Genomic DNA, 18,713 nt, shown 5'->3' with positions numbered 1-18,713 from the left:
GCCTCTTACGACAAGCATAATGGATTTTTACGGCAAGCATGGGTTGCTGAAGACCAATTCTACCCCGGATCTTAGCAGGTTACTTCGACATTGTGGACAGTCTCATGAATATGATGAAGGTCTCTCAACCAGTTCTGAGTTGTCATGTGAGTTTTTTATATCCCCCAAACTTTGTTGTGAGTGAGTTCACTTTATATCACCATTTCACTTTATATCAGGGTGTGTGAGAAAAGCCCACAGTGATGCAGGTCTCAGACATTTACCACTTTGGTGAAACCCACAACCACGATTGTGGCCAGAAACATAATTGGGACCAACGAGGAGTGCACACCCAGGCCCTGTTGTGGAAGGGGCCTACAAGGGGTGCACACCCAGGCCCTGTTGTGGAAGGGGCCTACAAGGGGTGCACACACAGGCCCTGTTGTGGAAGGGGCCTACAAGGGGTGCACACCCAGGCCCTGTTGTGGAAGGGGCCTACAAGGTTGCACACCCAGGCCCTGTTGTGGAAGGGGCCTACAAGGGGTTCACACCCAGGCCCTGATGTGGAAGGGGCCTACAAGGGGTGCACACCCAGGCCCTGTTCTTGAAGGGGCCTACAAGAGGTGCACACCCAGGCCCTGATGTGGAAGGGGCCTACAAGGGGTGCACACCCAGGCCCTGTTGTGGAAGGGGCCTACAAGGGTGCACACCCAGGCCCTGTTGTGTAAGGGGCCTACAAGGGGTGCACACCCAGGCTCTGTTGTGGAGGGGGCCTACAAGGGGTGCACATCCAGGCCCCGTTGTTGAAGTGGCCTACAAGGGGTGCACACCCAGGCCCTGTTGTGGAAGGGGCCTACAAGAGGTGCACACCCAGGCCCTGTTGTTGAAGGGGCCTACAAGGGGTGCACACCCAGGCCCTGTTGTGGAAGGGGCCTACAAGAGGTGCACACCCAGGCCCTGTTGTGGTGTGTGTGTGTGTGTGTGTGTGTGTGTGTGTGTGTGTGTGTATGTGAAATCATCAAATGTATGTATTTTCTTAGATAAACATAGAAATAAACATCTTGTTATGACACCACATTGCTTGAAATCAATGTGATACTATCATGTTTCAACAATCAAACACATCTGAGCAGAATACAGTAAAGTGGCCACATTAACAACTGGGTACAGTTCATTTGTGGAACACAAATACGACTTGTGGAAATCAGTGTTTTCCTCAATACATGGTACATACATGATACATGGTATGTATTCTTTAAGCATATCTGCAGATACGATCGTGTAATCATTTTGCCACTCAAACTGTCGAGGATGGGATTCTAATATTTTATCCAGTATTTTATCGAAATAACGCAAGTCAGTTATTCCCTGATGGACTGTGAAGCCGAGAATCATAGATTAAAAGTTAAATACTGAAACATACGGCTTTATATATCAACAAAAATAAATTCGGTTCCCATATTACGACTTGTTAAGTATTTCTTACAGGAAAGGCAAGAGTGAGCAGGGTTGCAACATTCTGTACACAATGATGTCACTGCATTGCAACATTTTTGTCTCATGTATGTTTTAGGACAATGTGATGTCTTCCTATGATGCACTGACCATATGGCTTGTGTATGGAATTAGCGCTATATTAGTACACATATCATCATCATCATCATCATCATCATCATCATTATTATAATACTTATTAAGCATGGAATGTTGCACATTAGAAATTGAGGGAATTTATGTAAATGCACATGTTTACTGATTTGCAAAAGACATAGCACACTAGCACATTGATATGACGTTTTCTTGTACATAAACATCATATCCATATGCTGTTCATATATTTAAAAAGTAAAATACTTATAATTATACTTTGGTTAACATGGTTAATAATTCTACAGAAAGTGTGAATTTGGTCTTGCAGTTGATAAATGCACCTCACGCAATAAAACAAACACTCATCCATTCTCTCTTCATTTCTATAGGTATATCTAGATTAAATCACATGTTTCAGAACTACCTATCTAAAGGAAACATGTCAACACAGACCAGTGGCCATGCTACATGATAACAAGAGTCATCAGAAAGATGACATATCCCCTGGCAGCTGTCTGTCAAGTAACCACTAGTAAATGTGCAATTCTGTATGTAATGAGACAACAGTTAAATGTTCTTTAAGAAGCATACATTGTTTACCCACTGAATGGTTTTCAAATTCTGGCCCGGAAATGAACCCGTTTCCCAATGGAGTCTAGGTCCAACTTCTTTCCATAAAATTTTTTAAAAATATAAATTTGTAAAAAAAAAATATCAAAAGGCACCACTTCAGTATGTGCCTGATAGATTTGCCAAGTTTCGATCAAATACACTGAATGGTTTTCAAATTCTGCCCCAGAAAAGGAAATGATTACGGCCGGACGGCCGGACAGACTGGCTGATCGCTATATCCCCCCTCATTATATGACGGGGGGATAAAAACAGCACTTGGAGCATGTTTATGTTGCACAGATAATACCGGCTTAATTCAATGTAATTTTCCATATCATTCACTCAATCACGTGGCCTGTGTGGAGCATGTTGATGTAAAGGTACAGAATGTCATCACAAACATTTGAGCAATGGAGGCTGCACAATCAAATAGCAAGTGAACTTACAAAATAAATTTAAAAACTTCATTATATATTATAGAAAAATAATTTAGTCTGCGACATCTGTCGACAGAAATATGTCTTCTCAGGTAGTAGATATTTCAGGTATAATGTGCAAAATGAAATTCCTTACTTTTGCTCTGGAAGCCTTTCAAGAACACTTGATGATGCCCTCTAATTTTCACCGTAAACAATTTACAGAATCAAAATATTCACACAGTCATCCTGAGGCTTTTTTGAAGAATCCAAAAGAAATAGAAAGTCATATTGTCCTGTGTGAAGATTATTTACACCAAACCCAAATTGACATACAAAATATTTCGCGCTATATATATCACCCGTGTATTTACAGCTATGGCCCCTATCAAACATGATGTACCACTCGAGCGTGAGCTTGTGTTGTTGCTGACTTCGTCTGTCGCACAGTATATTCTGCTTCTTCTGGCTTGTGTTCGGCTATAGGTATGATAGTCACGTGATCATTGTTGTGCCATTCTCGTAACAAGATGTGGCCATTTTGTTGGGCTTGACTGTCATAAAGGTTGACATCGCTCTTTGAGTGGGGAAGACTGGTGTGGTGCTTGAGGAAGTCTGGCTCACTGCGGACATAGGGCAAGGTATGTGCTTTCTTGATAGCCTGGTTCTGGTCGTATTTGGCCTGAAAAACAACATTAAAACACTGAGATGCTGTTGTGAGTGGGATTGATCAGTTTAGGAGGGAGGAAGGCCCACAAACCTGGTGTAAACTCTTACCACCTTGGTGAAGGCATTAAACATCGTTATCAAGATGTCAGAAGTGGAATCCTTCTTGTTTGTTTGTTGTTTAACATGTTACCACCACAGCAATATTCCAGCTACATGACCATGGATTGTAACTAACTGAGTCTGGACCAGACAATCCAGTGATTGATATCATGATCATCGAACCATGCAATTGGGATATGATGACATGCATTAACCAAGTCAATGAGCCTGATCACCTGATCTCGTAAGTTGCCTCTTATGACAAGCAATATCGTTTTTAGGACAATGGGATTCAAACATGTAATCAGCTGATCCTGGCATAACAGGGGATGTAACTCTGCATTTGTACATTTTATAAGAAATTGTTTTTTCTTATTCAAGGAAACTGAAATGGAGACACATTGACAAGAGTAAGTAAGTAATTATGCTGGAAAAAGCACTACTTAAGCTGACAACTTAATGATATTGAGGTGAGGTGAGGTGAGGTGAGGTGAGGTGATGTGAAACGTGGTTGAACATCGTGTAGAAGATTTTTGCACTTAACATAGCGATGTGCATGCACGTGTGTATGTGCATGTGGCTGCTTGTACTAGTTGAGACTAACGCCGATCTAATGCCCACTGAGATACCATGACGCAATTTAACACGAACGAATACCCCACTCAGACACAGCATACTGAGCCGACCAGTCTTTGCCCCTTAATGCCGAGCGCCAGGAAGGGTAACAACAAGTACGATCTTATCTTTTGGTATGACCCGCCAGGGATTGAAGCCACGACTGTCCTTTCTACCACTAGACCACGGAGGCAATTGTCAATGTTATCATCAGATTGGTTTGTTGTTTAACGTGTCACTCAGCAATATTCCAGCTAAATGACGGCGGTCTGTAAATAATCGAGTCTGGACCTGACAATCCAGTGATTAATATCATGAGCATCGATCCACGCAATTGCGATTGATGACATGCATCAACCAAGTCAGCGAGCCTGACCACAGGATCCCGTAAGTCGCCTTTTACGACAAGCATAGTCGCCTTTTACGGCAAGCATGGGTTGCTGAAGACCTATTCTACCCCAGATCTTCACGGGTCTATCATCAGACATCGGACCATAGTTACCAACCTTATTATAAGACAACACTCCAAATATGGCCACCAACATTCCTAATATATTTGTTGGAGTCACTGGATTCTTCAGCACCAATAATGATCCACTTATGATAAATATTCTCTTGGTGGCATTGGCTACAGCATAGCTGAGAGATGTCACTATGGAGAGGAGGGTGAAGGCGAAGATGTTGTGGCCCATGTTGCAGAGGCCGTCACATAACAACATCATCATCATGTATAACTTGTTATTGCTGTTTAACTGAAACAGACAAAGAAAATCACACATAAAGGTCTTTCTTTCGATTGTCAAAAGCTAATCGAAATAGAAGTTCGGCACGTTTCAAAAGTACCTGACATCAATAGGCATTAGAATTTAGAGCAAGCTAAAGAAATGGATCCAATAGCGTCATATGGGTCACGTGTGTTGCCCTGAGTTGAAATTGAAAAGTGCTGTTTGCGTGAGCTATTCACTAGATACGTTGATGTGCTGTTTGTTGAACTTGAATAATTGGCTGTGCTGTTCGAGGACTAGAAACAGCACTTTATGGGGACAAGAAGGAACAAATTGCTATGTTAGCCTTGCAATGTGTTCTCGCTACTGTACATTAATATCCCATATTGTCCCTTCTGTACCTATAACAGAAGAACAAGGCATCTAAGAAAACAGTGATCAATATTCAGCTGATATTCATTCATCTACTTGACACCGATCTTCTGTACCTCATGAGCTGTTCATGTAAGTCTCAAAATAGGAATGTGTATTTGCTGATAATACAAATTGTTGAGTGAAGTTGAAATTCAAGTCCAACTGAAGTTCCAAAAATCAGTCATAAATGTGAGGGCAAGAGAATTCCTACTTGGCTACCCTAGTGCCCAAGTTATTTTGGAGGTGGAAACATGATAAATTTATCATATGTGTGGGATAAGTTTTTCATATCTTGCAATCAGCTCCATAGTGGGGCTCCCTGCCTCTTCTCTTCAGCAATGTCGTACATAGAACATAAATCATCAAACTTTTGTTGTGATGGATATGTTTATTCCCACATGACTGAAATGAGTTATCCACAAAGCGATTTCAGCGCTACAACAATCGTAAGCCTATGACAAAGTATTAGAGTTACAATCGCTTTAGCCCTATGACCATCGTAAGCCTTTCTTAAAGTATCTGAAGCTTATGTTAATGTATTAGAGTTACGATCACCTAAGCGCTATGACCATCATAAGCCCTTGTTAAAGTATGGGAAGCTATGTTAATGTATTAGAGTGATGATTACCTTAGGGTTATGAGCATCGTAAGCCCATCTTAAACATGTGAAAGTGTCTGAGTTACGATCACTTCAGCACTAAGATCATACCTTCCACACCTTACAACATGTACAATGTAAGCGTAGACTTACAGTAGTCGTAACGGAAAGACGAGACAGTGTTTCTACAACAGTGTCCTTATCTGTTGGTGGAAAAGAATATGAAGATAATAAAGAATTACTTTAAATACTTACAAAATGTTCATCGTGTACGATCCTGCGGAGGTCAAAGAGGACCCAGAGTGGGAGGAAGCAGACGGTGGAGATGCGCGTGATGAGAACGAGCAGACGCATGTGATGCAGGCCGGTATCCTTCAAACACTGCACACACAGACACACAAGCACTAAACATATTGCTCAACATGCTCAACAGGCAACAGTTTTAAATATCTGGGTTTACTGATTAGAAATACCTGAGCCAAGTCACGATCATAAAAATCCTGTGAATATCCAGGTAAGAATTGGTCTTTAGCAACCCATGTTTGTCGTAAGAGGTGACAAACAGAATCAGGTGGTCAGGCTCCCTGACTTGGTTGTATCCCAATTGTGTGGATCGACGCTCATGGCATCAATCACTGGATTGTCTGGTCCAGACTTAATTATTTACAGACCGCCATGATATAGCTAGAATATTGCCGAGTGCGGTGTTGAACAACAAACAAAAACAAAACACAATCAGGAAATGACTTTCTTATTTCAAACCTACTTTAAGTTTGCTGATCGCACCAGGAATCTTAGTCCCATTGAAATATTTAAGAAATGGTGTCAATATTTTTTGGCATTTATGAAGTTTAAAGGTTTAACTGTTGTACATACTGTGTAAATCCACGGACTTTAGAAAACTGTGCACGTCAGTTCTTACGTTCATAACTCAATAAACTCAAATACATATTGAAGCTAAATCTTATAAATCATGTCAACAACTTCAATTAACACACAAAAACCTACAACAATACAAACTCAGCAACATTGTTCAGCACAATAATGTAATGCAAGCCCGGCCCATTTTATTATCAGCCAATCAGGAAGCAGTAGTCTGTTAGTGGGTGTGGCCTAATATGTCTTCATTGGTTTATGAAAACATTGGTTTACAAATCAAATGCAACGGATTCACTTGCATGATTAACAATATCAAAGTCAGCATTTTCGTAGTGATCATGGTGGTTTGAATTATTTTTCCACATCATGTTATGCAACATTTTTGACTGCCCATTGACCATGTTGACATATGCAATTTAAATATGAATTATTTAGCACATTTTGCACATGAATGTGTACAGGGCACATGCACACATGCAATGCTTAGGGACTGGTCATTTATCATCAGGGGGTGGGCTGGTGGGATTGGTTTAAGGACTGTATATCTTCGTCGACCCCCACCCTTTTTATGTAACACTTTTTCATTACCCTCTTCCCCATAATAAATGACCAGTCCCTAAATCATGTTCAAATTGATAATATCAATTTTTAAAATAATAGAGCTGTGTAATTTTGTTGATGCACCCCTCCACATCGTTGTGATACATATTGGCAACCCCAACTCATTCACTGTTGTTTTTTCATGACACTCACCAATTTAGTGTTGAAAATGTTGTAATCATATTTCAAACACATTTTAATAATTGTTAACATTAACAATACATTCTGTACTTACCATTTTTGAAAAAATTGTTTGCAATGAAAAGCAGAGTGTGGCAAATAAGGCACTTCCGAGCCCAACATAATCAAAAGCCAGCTCCGTGACTGTTGCTATGACAACGCCGCCTATGATTGGTAGTAGGGACAAATACACCTGGAAGGAACAAGACATGACATCAAGTCTCGCAGAGTCTGGCGTGCGGTGTGCAGTGGTGTGGGACGAGTGAGACAATTACCACTTTGGTGAAATCGGTGAACGTGGATATGGTGCCGACAAGTCAGTTTGTTTGTAGTTTAACGCTGCGCTCAGCAATATTCCAGCTATATGATGGCGGTCTGTAAGTAATCAAGTCTGGACCAGACAATCCAGTGACTGACATCATCAGCATCGATCCACACAAGTGGGACCGATGACATGCATCAACCAAGTCAGCAAGCCTGACCACCCGATCCCGTTAGTCGCCTCTTACGACAAACATAGTCGCCTTTCATGGCAAATGGTGCTGACAAAACAAAATCTACAAACAAAATGTGAGAGAACCAGGATATGAACCCACATTCCTAGATTTCTGGCACACCTAAGGGATACAACTCTGCACAGTGAATTGTGGTGGCTTTGGCCACTTTGCCACCCATGCAGCCTTGAAACCAACAGGCAGTAACAGTGACACAAGATATATTTATTTCACTGACAACCAATGAAGTAAAACCCTATCCTGTTGACCTGGCACCAGCTGGAATGAGACTTAATAGATAAACAGTTTAAACTTCTGAATGAATCAATACAGAAAATAGATAGGTGTAAAATCAGTGTGTGTCACATCTTCTTAAAGCAAAATAAAGAACCTGTCTACAATAGTTCAGGGCTAAACTAGATTTTATTACACAACACATGGGGGTGACGCACACCTTATTATAACCACTACTGGTGGTGTGTCAGTGGGTTGGTAGAGGGCTTGAGGTGGTGTGGAGGTCTGGTGAGGTGGTGTGGAGGTCTGGTGAGGTGGTGGTGTGGAGGTCCGGTGAGGTGATGTGGAGGTCCGGTGAGGTGGTTTGGAGGTCTGGTGAGGTGGTGAGGTGGTGTGGAGGTCCAGTGAGGTGGTGTGGAGGTCTGGTGAGGTGGTGTGGAGGTCCGGTGAGGTGGTGTGGAGGTCTGGTGAGGTGGTTGTGTGGAGGTCCGGTGAGGTGATGTGGAGGTCCAGTGAGGTGGTGTGGAGGTCCGGTGAGGTGAAGTGAAGGTCCGGTGAGGTGGTGTGGAGGTCTATTGAGGTGGTGTGGAGGTCCAGTGAGGTGGTGTGGAGGTATGGTGAGGTGGTGTGGAGGTCCGGTGAGGTGAAGTGAAGGTCTATTGAGGTGGTGTGGAGGTCCGGTGAGGTGGTGTGGAGGTCCAGTGAGGTGGTGTGGAGGTCCAGTGAGGTGGTGTGGAGGTATGGTGAGGTGGTGTGGAGGTCCAGTGAGGTGATGTGGAGGTCCGGTGAGGTGGTGTGGAGGTCCAGTGAGGTGGTGTGGAGGTCCGGTGAGGTGGTGTGGAGGTCCGGTGAGGTGGTGTGGAGGTCCAGTGAGGTGGTGTGGAGGTCCGGTGAGGTGTTGTGGAGGTCCAGTGAGGTGGTGTGGAGGTCCAGTGAGGTGGTGTGGAGGTCTCGTGAGGTGGTGTGGAGGTCCGGTGAGGTGGTGTGGAGGTATGGTGAGGTGGTGTGGAGGTATGGTGAGGTGAAGTGAAGGTCCAGTGAGGTGGTGTGGAGGTCCGGTGAGGTGGTGTGGAGGTACGGTGAGGTGGTGTGGAGGTCCAGTGAGGTGGTGTGGAGGTCTAGTGAGGTGGTGTGGAGGTCTAGTGAGGTGGTGTGGAGGTCCAGTGAGGTGGTGTGGAGGTCCGGTGAGGTGGTGTGGAGGTCCAGTGAGGTGTGTGGAGGTCCGGTGAGGTGGTGTGGAGGTCTGGTGAGGTGGTGTGGAGGTCTGGTGAGTTGGTGTGGAGGTCTGGTGAGGTGGTGTGGAGGTCTGGTGAGGTGGTGTGGAGGTCTGGTGAGGTGGAGTGGAGGTCTGGTGAGGTGGTGTGGAGGTCTGGTGAGGTGTGTTGAGGTATGGTGAGGTGGTGTGGAGGTCCAGTGAGGTGGTGTGGAGGTCTGGTGAGGTGGTGTGGAGGTATGGTGAGGTGGTGTGGAGGTATGGTGAGGTGGTGTGGAGGTCCAGTGAGGTGGTGTGGAGATCCAGTGAGGTGGTGTGGAGGTCTGGTGAGGTGGTGTGGAGGTCCAGTGAGGTGGTAGTGGTTCCAGCAGATCATGAATATTCAGTTAGGTATAACCATCTGATCATGATCAGTGATAATTGTTTTGATTCAGCAGAATACTTACAGAAATTGTCTGTGTTTCCCCCAGAATGAGTCTTGATAATATCACAGTGAACATTGGAAGTGTAGCTTTAACTGAAACAGCAAGGGGAGGTCCAGGTTAACTTGGCCACAAAGCAAAGCATCTGTACAGCATTCAGTGTTCTCAGGTGTACATGTTGTTGACTACCCCACAGTCACATGATGGTGGACTGTAAACATTGAAGTCTGGGTCAAACAAACCAGGGATTTATATGATAAGAACGTCAGAGTACGATTACAAGAACATCAACCAAGCCACAAAGTCTGACCACTAATCTATTTAGTCGCTTCGTATGACAAGCAATGGTAGCTATGGACCTATCAAACCAGGAAGCCCAAGGTGTTTTCCAATAGAGAAAGGATGAATGACATTACTCTGATATCAAGCCATACAGGGTTTTGACACTGAAAACAATCTGAGGTGACTTGAACATTTTGTCATATTGCATTAGCATTTTTATCAATAATGTGTCTAATGTTACACACGCCAATAACAAGTTTGCATCAACACATGTGTAGTCCTCCTCAAAGCACTTAGCAGGGAATCATCTCTCAAGTGTGGACATGACCTGGGAGGATTTGTTTGGTTGTTTGTTGTTTAACGCCGCACTCAGCAATATTCCAGCTATATGACAGCGGTCTGTAAATAATCGAGTTTGGACAGGACAATCCAGTGATTGACATTGTGAGCATCGATCCATGCAGTTGGGATACAATGACATGCATCAACCAAGCCGGCGAGTCTCACTACCCGATACCGTTAGTCAACAACAAGCATGGTCGCCTTTTACAACCTAACTGTACATTGTGTTCCAAATATTCAGGCTAACTGTACATTGTGTTCCCAATAATCATGCTAACTGTTCATTGTGTTCCAAATATTCATGTTAATTGTACATTGTGTTCCAAATATTCATGCTTACTGTACATTGTGATCCAAATATTCATGGTAACTGTTCATTGTGTTCCAAATATTCATGTTAATTGTACATTGTGTTCCAAATATTTGTTAACTGTACACTGTGTTCCTAATATTCATGTTGATTGTACATTGTGTTCCAAATATTCATGTTAACTGGACATTGTGTTCCAAATATTTGTTAACTGTACACTGTGTTCCAAATAATCATGTTGATTGTACATTGTGTTCCACATATTCATGCTTACTGTACATTGTGATCCAAATATTCATGTTAACTGTACATTGTGTTCCAAATATTCATGTTAATTGTACATTGTGTTCCAAATATTCAGGCTAACTGTACATTGTGATCAAAATATTCATGTTAACTGTACACTGTGTTCCAAATATTCATGTTGATTGTACATTGTGTTCCAAATATTCAGGCTAACTGTACATTGTGTTCCAAATATTCATGTTAATTGTACATTGTGTTCCAAATATTCATGCTTACTGTACATTGTGATCCAAATATTCATGTTAACTGTTCATTGTGTTCCAAATATTCATGTTAATTGTACATTGTGTTCCAAATATTTGTTAACTGTACACTGTGTTCCAAATATTCATGTTAACTGGACATTGTGTTCCAAATATTCATGGTAACTGGACATTGTGTTCCAAATATTCATGGTAACTGGACATTGTGTTCCAAATTTTTATGGTAACTGGACATTGTGTTCCAAATATTCATGGTAACTGTACATTGTGTTCCAAATATTCATGTTGATTGTACATTGTGTTCCAAATATTCATGTAATTATACATTGTGTTCCAAATATTCATGTTAACTGGACATTGTGTTCCAAATATTCATGGTAACTGTACATTGTGTTCCAAATATTCATGTTGATTGTACATTGTGTTCCAAATATTCATGTTAACTGGACATTGTGTTCCAAATATTCATGCTTACTGTACATTGTTCCAAATATTCATGCTAACTGTACATTGTGTTCCAAATATTTATGTTAAGTGTACTTTATTACCATGTTCAAAATTATTCTTATCAAATTTTCTAGTTTTTTGTGATGCACATAATGAATCATGTGTATATGACGGACATCCCAGTGGGGTAGAAGCTGTGCAACCCATGTGTGTGTGTGTGTGTGCGTGTGTGTGTGTGGTGTGGTGTGGTGTGGTGTGGTGTGGTGTGGTGTGGTGTGGTGTGGTGTGGCGTGGTGTGGTGTGGTGTGTGTGTGTGGTGTGTGTGGTGTGTGTGTGGTGTGGTTGTGGTGTGTGTGTGTGTGTGTGTGTGTGGTGTGGTGTGGTTGTGGTGTGTGTGTGTGTGTGTGTGTGTGTGTGTGTGTGTGTGTGTGTGTGTGTGTGTGTGTGTGGTGTGGTTGTGGTGTGTGTGTGTGTGTGTGTGGTGTGTGTGTGGTGTGGTTGTGGTGTGTGTGTGTGTGTGTGTGTGTGTGTGTGTGGTGTGTGTGGTGTGGTTGTGGTGTGTGTGTGTGTGTGTGTGTGTGTGTGTGTGTGTGTGTGGTTGTGGTGTGGTTGTGGTGTGTGTGTGTGTGTGTGTGTGTGGTGTGGTTGTGGTGTGGTTGTGGTGTGTGTGTGTGTGTGTGTGTGGTGTGTGTGGTGTGGTGTGGTGTGGTTGTGGTGTGTGTGTGTGTGTGTGTGTGTGTGTGTGTGTGTGTGTGTGTGTGCGTGTGCGCTTTTACTAGTCCGGACTAATGCAACCTTTATAGTGCTAGCCCAGTGAGATACTATGCCACAGTTTACCCCACTCAGATACAGTAAACAGACTCTGGGCCAACCAGTACTTTGTTTTAGCCCATCAGACAGGGTAACAACAAGTACCAAATGTATTTTGGTGTAATGCAGCCGGGAATATGCTTTACCTCTAGACCACGGAGCCAGTCCATTCTGAATGCGTGGCACCTTCAAACTATCAGAATTATAAGCCAATAATACATCAGAAATTATATTGTACAAAATCATACATCAACAGATGTGACTGACTGAAAACTATCATGATAGTAACATGATCATCAGAAAATTGAATGGGCCCAATTATATTCCTATCCATACTGCTATTCTGCGTATTGATTCAAGCGACAGCCTGTCTTGCTGCTTAACATATTAACACTGCTACATCAGTTACCACCTGCGAATGAAACAACTCATCTGCTACTATAGAAACTAAAATATAAACGTCTGGTGAGGTGAGATGAAATAAGGTTTTACGTCACATCCAAGATTATTGCACGCGTATCGAGACGAGCATGGACTGATACCGATTTTTAGGGCCACCCCACTGAGATACCATAAATGATTAACATGAATACCCCACTCCAACACAGTATACTGACTGAACTGACTGACAAGTCCTTGTTTTAGCCCTTTAAAGTCGAGCGCCAGGCAGGGTACGGCAAGTACCATCGTTTAATGTATTTTTGTATCCCCATCTTGTAGCTTGCGACCCCCATGGTATAACCTGGGAGCAAAAGTGAGTGAGTATGGTTTTATGCCACTTCGAGCAATATTACAGCAATATCACAGCAGAGGACACCAGAAATGAGCTTCACACAATGTACCCATGAAGGAAATTGAACCCAGGTCTTTGGCGTGACGAGTGAACACTTCAACCACTAGGCTACCCCTTTGGGCCAGACACTTACTGAACTGCAGTACTGCTTGCCTTCATTACTATCTCATTGCTATTGTCACTTATTTAACTGTTGCAACAGCTGTACTTGATCGTCTACAGATTTCTAACTCAGCAATTTGATGATTCAGATTTGACCAGAAAATATGGGATCAATGGAGCTACCACTTTCAGTGATGAGTGCTTAATGTTTTTTGTCTTGCTCCTCGCTCACATTGGTCATCTTCCCGAGGCAAGGGAGATAACTGACCATAAAAGTCCAGTTTCCACCCTTGCCGAACTAGGCTGGTATTATGCAGTTACATTTCGGCTGGACTAACGAGTCTATGCTTAGTCCAATAAAAATCGCTCAACAAAATTGAAATCCGGTTGTAAACTGTCATGCAGATTTCACTTGTTTGCAGGATTTGCAAACGTGCACTGCCACCTCATTGTCAACAGATATTTTCCAAATCATTTCATGTTTTTAATAAAGGTGCTCACGTGATTTGATGCACTTCGCGATGTAAAACTCAATTTATAATAATATAGATTCGTTTATCGATCAGATAGTCTTGACTGAGCGCCGCCATTTTGTTTGAAGTAAATGCAAGTGATACAAGAGGTGGAATCTGATTGGTTTATAAGAGAGGCATAGAAGGGACATAAAGACGTAATAGCCACTGGTGGTGCTACGATCAAGCCCAGGAATTCCAGTCTAGTTTGGCAAGGACGGAAACTGGACTTTTAAGGTCAGTTAACTCTCTTGCATCGGGAAGTTGACATTGGTAAGGAAGATACAGACTTTACAGTTGTAATACCATAACCTTGGCTATAACAAATTATTTTTTACATTTCCATCCCCTCCTGCCTCAGTACCAAACACAAGGGCTCTGATAGTGTCTTGAACCATTGAGTGTTGACTCTCATAAGCTAAAATAGATAGAATTATTATTCAATGGCCCGGATGTTATCAGAAATGAGCAGGCCAATGTAAATTGACAAGGCCCTCATACTGTTTGAAGGCGGGCCATTATCACGCCCGTTGCTAGGTTACGTCATCTGGTTTGTTCTATGATGTTTCCAGATGTGTAAAATTGGGTCAGTGACATTTGTTGCGTGTTGATTGCAGTAAATGTTTCAAAACCGATATTGTTTATCCATTTTAGCTACAATAACAGTAACACAATTTTTCAAAGCATTATCATTTGCAGAAGCCCTCACTCTTTCAAACTACCCTCCTTCGTCGGGCAGTTAATGGAAGACCTCGGGCTTCTACACATGATAATGCCCTGAAAAATATTGTTACCCTTATATTGATAGCTTTCTCTGGGTTTTCAATAAATTTGGGGTCCAATCTACTAGGTACTTTTACACCAATGAGTATACATTTTTAAAAATAATTCAGCTTAAATGCTATCAGCTGTTCTTCTACTTTGTATACGTGCTGGCCCAAAATGTGATATGGCGTCACATAAACTCTCAACAGTGAGATACATGTGCATGACATATCCTTAAAACAACAAAAGACAAAGTGCCTTGTTTATGCATTATTCACAGAAACTGACTGGAGTTTAGGATTGTGTGATACCTGCACTTTATACTCATATATATTCATAACTTGACCGCCGTCATATAGCTGGAATATTGCTGAGTGAGGTGTTAAACAACAAACAAACAAACAAAACATCATATCTTGAACATGCTGAAAATGCTACATTGTGGACTTACACAGTATTCTTATGGTATTGTTTCTTTTAAATATGTCATGCATACTTGCATCCAAGCAACTGTAAATTAATAGAGTATTGGCTACTATATTGTGTATTTGTGCTTATCAGCTCTGAAACAACCTGCCTTAATACATTATGAAAGAAATCCTATGTGTGATACCTTGTTTCAGTGTTTAATCCTGTTAATGGAATACACTGTGTAGTCATGACAGTAAACCACCTAACATGCATACTTCATTTGAATCACATCCATCGGTTAATGTACAGACGCCAAGAACAGTTTGTTAAAATAAACTAAAATAAAAATAACGCCTCCCATCTATCTTTCATTTAAATTGAGCCAAGATGGATCAGGATTCACCTGACACTGCCTCCCACTGAGATAACTGAGTGATACTATAATCTCCATGCAGAGACATATAATATCAGAGTTAACATTTTCATGATTATAAAAGATCTTATTTTCATATATTTGAAAATGTGCAAATGGGACAGATCTAATAAATCTCAAATCTGTTCATAAATTACTTGGCTGATAACGACTGACATGATATGATGGATTTAGTGAACAGCTGCAATGTAGTGTCCCAGGTAAGTAGCTGTAATGAACTGACGAGGAAGCAAGTACCCTGGCGACCATGGCGACAGCTGTTACAACTCAGCAGGTGCTTCCCCAATACATCAGTCTGCCTGGTGTGTTTGACATCTCACACCACAGTGAAACAGTGGGGACAAGAGATTTAGGGGGTGTGACTTATATTTAGATGATTCACCAGGACAGTTTACCAAAAACAGTAGCTGCATATGAAAAGATTGACAAATATATCAAAGATATGTCGGGAGTAGTGCACTTTACCGAGCGCACTTTTTCAGATCCAATTAGCGATGTGGGGGCTCGAACTCGCTTCGCTGGCTCACCAGCTTTGCTCAACCACTGGACCACGAGTGCTTTTTCATGTAATCAGTGTTCGTTTAATGGGTCATTAGCACCCAATGAACATGCATGCGTAATTCAGTAAACAATAAATTGCGCATGCGTGTGCAGTCACAGTCTGCTCTCCCATTCATCTTTACTTAAAGCCACACCCGCCATTGTATATGTCAACATGACCGACCTATCAGAACCGGATTAACGCTTGAAAAGGCATAAAAATTTATGGCTAACCCTTGCCCAAAGCAAGCTTACCCTAAGGAGATGAGTTAGTTTCCCTAAGACCGAAAAGAGGTGTTGGATCTTAAAGATGTGTAAGTTTCCCTAAGAGCGAAAACGGGTGTTGAATCGTAAAGACGTGTAAGTTTCCCTAAGACCCAAAACGGATGTTGGATCGTAAAGATATTTAAGTTTCCCCAAGACAGGAAACCGGTGTTGGATCTTTAAGATGTGTAAGTTTCCCTAAGACCGAAAATGGGTGTTGGATCGTGAAGCGAGAGTCACCAGTGCGTGAGGCATGGTAACAGTATAGCGAGACAGCGCGGTAATTGAGCAGATGGTAGAGCTCGGGCTGCGCCTGGTAAACTACATTGTTGCCGATATGTCATAATGTGGTCTCTCAGCTACACAAAGATCGAACGACATCCCATAACACGCCATGACAGAATGACCTATTGCAAACTTTGACGACCAATGAAAGCTCCAATGTTCATACAATGTTTGGCCCTCATTCTATGAAGGTTCATACACTAATGGACTCAAACAAAATGGAAGTCAATTCTTAAATGAAGAAGTGAGCTGTAAATTCACCATGTTCGTTGGCAGACTTTCAGATATATACTACCCAAACAACCTAAAGAACACCCACAATCATCTTCCTTAGGCAAGGGTGTTAAATGACTGTAAAAGGGTTTATTTCTGGTGTAGACACAAGGGTCCACTTGCACAAACTAAGTGAGTATAGTGCTACAGCTATTGTTAGTCTATGTTAAACAATAAGAGTAACATAAACTTACAATAGTCATAGCTCTGAGATTGCCTTGAGCACATGGGCCATGTGAATTCGTTACAGTGATATTCATGAAATTACATCTGTGAAAACAGGTTTAGGCTTGCATTAACACCACATACAGTGAATTCTCGCTAAGTAAAAGCCTTTTAAGGGGAAAAACCTCTTTGGCCCCAGCAAGCTCACTATCTAATCAGTACATAATAGCATGCAAAAACAAATCTTTCCACAGTCAAAGCAATATACTAGTTTTCAACAAATGATACATGTAAATATTTCAGACTGTACTGCATGAATTGATTTTTTTTCATATCCACATACAATAATTAACTGCTTTCATGATTGCATCATATAATAAATAATTATTTATAAAAAATAATATAGACATAAACAAAAACATCCTGAACACCTCCTTAAGGAAATCAATGTCAAAATTAAAACAAATAAATAAAAGGACACTCCCTAAATAGTATGTATAGAACTGTATACTCCTTTACGAAAAACTTGATTATGTGACAGGCACATGCCTTTGGCATCATTGAGTGGCAGAGTGGCAGATGATATAACTTAAACTTTGATACTATAAGTATTACTATTCATTTAATTTGATCTCTTCCCCAACAATAGTGAAAGCCATAACCTTATAAAATAAGCTATAAAAGTTTGTTTTCCCTTTCCACCACCCCACATTATTAGCACTCAACATGCTCAAGCAAAGACAAAGTTGCTCTGAAAACACAATATGTGACATCATCACTTCAAGCGTATACATACAATTGTGGAGTGCATGAAAACTGGTATGTGTGATAATGGATAACACCAGCTGATCACATTTAAATTGGATTAGGAGGTCAAACTAGGTGACTTGTCTTAGTTGATGGACATCATCGTATCCTAATTGACATCATGAGCATCCATCCACACAATTGGGATCGATGACAAGTATCAACCAATTCAGCGAGCCTGACCACCCGATCCCGTTAGTCGCCTAGCATTGTCGCCTTTAATGGCAAGTATGGGTTGCTGAAGACCTATCCTAACCCGGAATCTTCACGGGTCGTCACTGGAGAAGAACAATCTGTCACAGAATAAGGCAAACAAAGCTTGTATGATGTTAAACAGTACTATGTTGACAGACCATCTACTGGCATTCTGTGGAATATGTTTTGGTACTTTATGTTTAAGATGCAGTCATCATATTTACCTGTATGTGCATATGATACTGAACTTTTCCATATACTGACATACGATGACACAGACGACAAAAATTTGCCCATGGCCAGTGGCAAAATCATTGTGAAGTAATAACGCCTTGACATTTCAGTCACACTTGGAACATCCATTGTTGAGATGATTGGTCCTAGGAGAATCGCGGCCGTAGCTAGTTGCACCATCGTGATTGTCATAGGATATGGGAATTCTGATAAAATAATTTTTCCAATAATATTGTCAGTGGTGCTGCATAAATACCATAAAATGCACACTACCACAATTTTGGCAGCATCATAGAATGCACTGGCCCTGTGATCCTCCTTCATTTTGACTAGATCCTACTTGATCGATTAACTTCTTAAATGTTACGTAATCATTTCACCCTGGAGCGTCTCTGTCATCTCTTTGACATTTCTAAAACAGATGTTTTCATTCCGGCAAGTACACGTTGCGTCCTAGGTGGCGCTGTCACACAATTCAGAGATTAATGATCACCA

General features: G+C 41.6%; 1 protein-coding gene across 2 annotated transcripts; it reads right to left on the bottom strand.

Annotated features, from left to right (window-relative positions):
- Nucleotides 1-800: 800 nt before the first annotated feature.
- LOC139479054 (solute carrier family 35 member E1 homolog) lies at nt 801-18,678 on the bottom strand. Of its 2 annotated transcripts, XM_071261805.1 has the most exons (6): nt 18,209-18,678; nt 9,764-9,834; nt 7,432-7,569; nt 5,973-6,098; nt 4,487-4,732; nt 801-3,279 (listed from the first exon to the last, which is right to left on the bottom strand). In XM_071261805.1, exons 1-6 carry the CDS (start codon nt 18,540-18,542, stop codon nt 2,986-2,988), a joined length of 1,209 nt encoding a protein of 402 aa, XP_071117906.1. In that variant the 5' UTR covers nt 18,543-18,678; the 3' UTR covers nt 801-2,985. The 2 variants fall into 2 exon arrangements, with proteins under 2 accessions (XP_071117906.1, XP_071117907.1); XM_071261806.1 differs by lacking the exon at nt 5,973-6,098.
- Nucleotides 18,679-18,713: the final 35 nt, after the last annotated feature.

Source organism: Haliotis cracherodii, unplaced genomic scaffold, assembly GCF_022045235.1.
Source record: "Haliotis cracherodii isolate W230 unplaced genomic scaffold, xgHalCrac1.p SCAF_4, whole genome shotgun sequence".
NCBI lineage: Eukaryota > Metazoa > Mollusca > Gastropoda > Lepetellida > Haliotidae > Haliotis > Haliotis cracherodii.
This window is presented reverse-complemented; position numbering and strand designations above follow the sequence as displayed.